Here is a 6,000-nt window from a genome sequence, read left to right as displayed (position 1 = left end):
GTATATTGGCAGATTTACAATGATCTCAGTCATCAAATGTTTTTAACTGTGTGGGTCTTAAATATCTTCCTGCGTGGTGTGAAAGCTTTCAGGAATCAACACTAACACTTTAATATTTGTTTCAAAGTCTGAAAAATCTCCTGCATTTGAAAAAAATGGCAATTTAAAAAACCTCCATTGTGAACAAAATAAATGTATAAATGTGATTACATTTGGTTCACTGCAGATGAATTGGCTTCATGAAAATTGAAGGGGAATAAATGAAACAAAGAGGAAACTAAACCAAAAATGGTAAAACATTTTACTAAAGATCACTTCTGATGTACACGAATAAAAACTCAAATTTGGTTTTCCAATTTTCATAGATACTAAGCCATTACAATGTCAACAATAAGTCTTGCCTGTATCCATTCTGCAATCTATTTACCACACCCTGTTCCGAGTGTTTTTAAAAAAAACGGTAACTGCAGAATCCATAGTACAGCAAGTGAAAAATGAAGCACAAAAATACATAGAAACAAGTATTATAGTTCCACATTAAAAATTAAGTCAGGACTCTTTACAGGTACAATGGTTAAAATTCAGCTTGGATGCACGCTGGTCAATTAACTGGACCCTGTAAGGCACATCTTGTGCTGCAGAGCCAGGTGGAGCTTTTAATTCCAGCTGAATCTTCCAGAATCTGGTGGCAATGGGTAATGTCTCCCAGGATATCCCTGAAAAATATAATGTTACCCAACAGTTTACACAACAATATAACCAATGCCAATAATTAGAATAGTACTTAGAAACATGTCTAGAATAATGACCGATGCAATCCATACAAACAGGGTTTAAGAGAGCCATCATGATTTGGGATTTTTTTGTCCAATTTTCCACAGGAACAATATGAATATGTTTGTGATACATTTTAAGTTAATACAGATTCAAAATTCTTAAAGACATAGACGACAATGCTGCCACAAAGCGAATCATGAGTGAACTGTTCTTTGCTTCACAGAGTGACTGGAGACGCGTGTGCTTGGCCAGCTGATAATCTGAATCACAAGACTATCCTGGGGCACCCAGCAGCAGGCCTTTGGATTGATGTAGTTAGTTTGATTGACAGGCTTAGTAGTATGTTACTGAATGGGGCAAAAGACATCAAAGAGGGGCGAAAAGACAGCCATCTACTTCCTTTGAATGCAGAAAGAAAAAAGCTGATGGGGGGGGGGGGGGGGGGGGGTGGGGTGGTTCAGGGGAGAACATGAGGTCCTATAGTTTAGTTAAGCCTGGCCCAGCAGAGGCTAATCAGAAAATATTTATCCCAAGAATGTGTGAAATTAAGAAAATGTATAAGACATTTAAAATGAAGTACATTTGGATTATAAATATCACTCTGCAACTTCACATGTTGCCTGGAAAGTGAAGCAGCTTAATGGCTAGGATCTGGTAGTGCTTTCTCCACCACCCTTTTTCATATATACACCTGCTGACAGATTACACAAGTGCATGTGTGAAAGGCAGAATCTGAACAAGGATTTTTTTTTGCAAATTTTAGGTCCAGCACCCTGGTCCACTTTTGCACGATTAGATAATGGGTGGAATGGCGAGTTATACAATTAATTAACACCCAATTAAGATTATAGAATATCTAAGAGTTGCAGAATGTCTGTTGATTGCATGTAAAGCATTGAGGCTTGTGCTTGTATTGTGCCTTTCACCTCAGGCATCCCATAGTACTTTACAGTCAAAGAGTGCTGTTGAAGTGTAACCTTTTACCATTTATACAGGAAATGCCACACCTAATTAGCTCACAGCATGCTCTGACAAACTACAATGGAATGGTGATCAGACAATGGTATGATGGGGTTTTGGTGTAATAATGACTGTCAAACTACCAGAGTTTAGAGTCATTACTCTACAAAATTTGCCTGTGTTTGCCTCTTAATGCAAATAATAACAAAGCTGTGAAAGTAATCCCATATGCCTTGACCATTTGAAGCCATCTGCCATACAAAAAAGGAAGTGTAACTTGAAATGGTATATACGAAATGGTAGTATTCAATAAAGTAATAAATTTTTGGATATTGAGAGAATCATGGCACATGGAATTATAGTGCAAGTAGCACTGAGGTAAAAGATAAGCCACAATCTTTTGAATGATAAAGCATACACAAAAGGGCTGAATTACCTATCCCTGTATGCACTTGGGTCACTCTACAATATCTACAAATAAAGTCCTGCTGTTAGTTAAATAACCCCTCCATTGACCATCTACACTTCCCACCGCCTCAGGAAAACAGCCAACATAACCAAAGACCCTGTCCACCCCAGTCATTCTCTTTCCTTCCCCCCTTCCATTGGGAAAAAAGGGATACAAAAGCTTGAAAACATGTACCACCAGGCTCAAGGACAGTTTTTATTCTGCTGTTATAAGACTTGTGAATGGACCCCTTATATGATAACGATGAACTCAAGCTTTCATTCTACCCTGTCATGGCCCTTCCACCTTATTTGCCGACCTCCACTGCACTTTCTCTGTAACTGTAACACTATATTCTGCATTTTATCTTTTGTACTACCCCAATGTACTTATGTTTGAAATGACCTGTGTGGATGGCATGGAAAACAAAGCTTTTCCCTGTACGTGACAATAATAAACCAATTATCAATTACTAATAATGCCTGAGTTCTAGGTGTATTAAACCATATTTATAGCGAAGTAAACTATTAGATCTTAAAACTGTTGTCTTTTGTAATTTCAATGCACAAATGTTTCAAAACATAAGATTATATATTTTAAAATTTGTGTTTCAACTTCTATTTAAATCACCCATGTTCCATTTTTTATTAGCACGATGTCAATTAAAAATTATGTCCTCTTAAAATTTTCTAGCAAGATTGGCTGTGCTATCACCTTGATGACATCACAGCTGTTGAGCACCAGGGTATCCCTTCAAAACAATGAATGCCCAACAGAAATCTTGGTGCAAAGCCAATCTCTTGCCACTACTCACTTGATCCCTGCAGGGAGCTTTTGCAAGATCAGCTTTGCTTCTGACTGCAGATTTTGGGCCAAGTCTATTTTTGAGATATTGACTGGGAGATATATATTGGCCAGGATGCTAGGAATAATTTATCTACTCATCAATTATAATGGCATAGGATCCTCTGCACTCACCTGAGTGTCTCGGCTGTTGATTGTGCCATCTAAGAGATGGCACATTCAACAGAGCAGCACTCCCTCACATCCGGTATTGGACTTGAAACCAGAAGGTTCTGACTCAAGTGCAAGTGCTATGAGTTGAGCAATGACTGTATAATGATAAATCCAACCTCCAAATTGCCAAGCCAGAAGCCACAAAAATAGTTTTCACGGCTGGCATGTTAACACTACACCATGACACACAGCTGTTGTGAGAACAGGGACCTCATTCAAATTGCTGTGTTATTCAGGAAGGAAGCACACTTTGCTGAGAGGAGCAAATGAATGAATACAAGTAAAACAACCCAACCCAGTCCAAGACTGTAAATTTTAGGTCATCCAAGATTTACAAGCCTAACAACCAGTAAAATGTTTGTTATGTCAGCCAAGGATTTTAGGCAGAGAGATAATAGTTTGGATGGATTCTAATTTTTCTGAAGTTGAATATTTTCAAATGTCCTATATCTTTCCTTTCTAATTGTTTTAAAGGACCCTATTATCTATAGCATGGAAGAACTTAGCAATTAGGTCAGTTTTGTTCTATTCATTTGGAATAATTGTGAACAAATAAAATTACAAAATAATATATTTGTTTTTAAAAGCAAACTGGTGAGGTCTACTGAGCACAAGATTATCACTTTCCTATTTGTTCCTTCATCTCCCCACAAGATCAAAGGGTGACTTTGCTCATTCATTTCTAAAATGTTATTAACACCACCTGACAGACAAGTACAAAATATGTGCAGAATTCCACTTTTGGTCTAACAAGATGCAAATTAGTTTAAAAAGAGAAAAAAAAATTGAACTGTGTTCACTGGCAGCAAATGGTAAATGTCAAATTTCTTTTGCTGCCAATACCACACACTGCCCAGATATACATCCTAATCAGAACCACTAATTCAATGAGTATGCTATGCAATATCAAGTAGGTGCTTTCTCTGTCCATCCTGTGGTTCAGACAGAATGCTTTGCACTGGAGATTGCCCTGTTACATCAGATAGTTGTAGGCAGAGGAGGTTGACCAATTTGAGGAAGTACTTCTCTAATTTATCAAAGCAGATTTGAAAACAGTCAGAAACAATGAGGACAATTTAGGATGATCAGCAATGTACCAGAAATCAACCATGGAATTGGTCAGACTTGGTGCTAAATTTAATCACTATGTCAATCCCATAATTTCTAGAGATTTACAGCTCAGCAAATAGCAAGACCTACTAAAGCAATGAGTACTAATGCCTAAGTTTCCATTTTGCTTTTCTTCTTAAACAAAAAAATTGCTAAAATGATGGCAGCTTTCTTAAGTAGTTCAAAAGTGGATTGCAAAGAGAAGTGAAATAATAGATCTTTTGTCACTGCAAATCATACAAAGAGAACAGAGGTAATTTTTTTTTTAAAGGTATGCAGGATTGGAAGTCAAACCTTGGAAACTGCTGAATACAGCTACTTCAGCTTACTTAGTTATTCAAAAGAATGAAATATTCTTTTTAAAAATACTGCAGCTTCAATTATATAGTATATTTAATCAAATGAAAGCAATTTGTTAACATCATTATTACTTCGTTACCTGGCGCCCTCGACGATCATCTTGCCTCTGTTGAAAATAGCTTGGCATTCCTGTTCCAAGCCTGTGGTGATTCTGCTGGAACAAACCACCCTGTGACTGCATGATACGATTCCATGCCAACTGCTGCTCAACCCCCTGGTTTCTATAGGGTAGAAAAGTTAGTTTGCTGTTAATAATTGGACTACATTTAATTGCAATGTCTCACAAAAAAAAAGCAAGTTTAAAACAGAAAGCATTTTGTGCACGACATTTGAACCAACTGAAGGATCAGGAGAGTGATACATAAACAATACATGAAATTAGCTGCAGACATAAAGACTGGGAACATCTATTAATTCACTGCCCCACTTGAGGGACATAATGCTTAAATATTACATGAGTTTACTTTTGTTTTAAAGTAGCCAATCACTCCATTTCAATGTAGAAAGCTGCAGTTAGACTTGCTACAACATTTTAGCTGCTTGAAGCAGCAGTGCAGACTAAGTGTGCCAAACCTGTGTTCCCTCTCCAAGTGTTAGCATTTTGCTGATTTCTTCACAATGGGATAGAAAACATCCTTAACACATGGGAAAACTAAATTACACATGTATGCCTCAAACTAACTCCTTCCTGCAAATAACATTCTTGTTTGACCTAAACTTTTTAAGTCTATTATGCCATTTATATATACGTTACCTCCTGTCATATTCTAATTTGCTGCAGTAATAGCTTTTTGAATGATTTAAATATACTTTGTGAAATACCATACAGCAAAACTCTTCAGCAACAATTCAGCAGACTCCACATAGATGCTGCAATACACTTCAGATTTTGTTATTCAGAATCTTTAATTCTCCATTTGCTGAACTAGGACATCCTACTTAAGCCATGCTTTTAAAGCTCACTTTAAACAAGGATGCTTTCTGACACTCAAAATCAACCATGACTCAGTTATACATATATCAACCGTTTTATTAATATTTATATACTGGATTTTCCAAATGTGCGTGCATCCCCATTTGAAAGCTTAGAAACTACAAACTATAAACTATTTTAAACTCTAACCATACAATTAGGCTAAACCATTGTAGAAATACATTGGTGGACTAAAATTCCAGTTTTAAGACTTACCCATCATAATAGTCAGGTGAAAAAGCAGTAATCCACTCTTAACAACAAGCTTTAGTTGTGATTAAATTTTATTTTTATCCAGTAATTTTGCAAAAAAAAACACACTCAGATCAACATGTCAACAACAGATTCCAGCCCT

At 36.7% G+C, this 6,000-nt stretch overlaps 1 protein-coding gene across 1 annotated transcript in view; it reads right to left on the bottom strand.

Annotated features, from left to right (window-relative positions):
* Window positions 1–278: 278 nt before the first annotated feature.
* The window catches only part of xrn2 (5'-3' exoribonuclease 2), an 88,340-nt gene continuing 82,618 nt past the window's right edge, over window positions 279–6,000 (bottom strand). Inside the window, exons 29-30 of the mRNA XM_052011537.1 lie at window positions 4,752–4,893; window positions 279–716 (exon numbers count right to left, since the gene is read on the bottom strand). Of these exons, the coding sequence (XP_051867497.1) occupies window positions 657–716; window positions 4,752–4,893 (202 nt within the window). The 3' untranslated portion in view covers window positions 279–656. The remainder of the gene's footprint in view (window positions 717–4,751; window positions 4,894–6,000) is intronic.

Source organism: Pristis pectinata, chromosome 3, assembly GCF_009764475.1.
Source record: "Pristis pectinata isolate sPriPec2 chromosome 3, sPriPec2.1.pri, whole genome shotgun sequence".
NCBI classification, from domain to species: Eukaryota; Metazoa; Chordata; class Chondrichthyes; order Rhinopristiformes; family Pristidae; genus Pristis; species Pristis pectinata.
The sequence above is the reverse complement of the archived record's forward strand: the minus strand, read 5'-3'. Positions and strand labels throughout refer to the sequence as shown.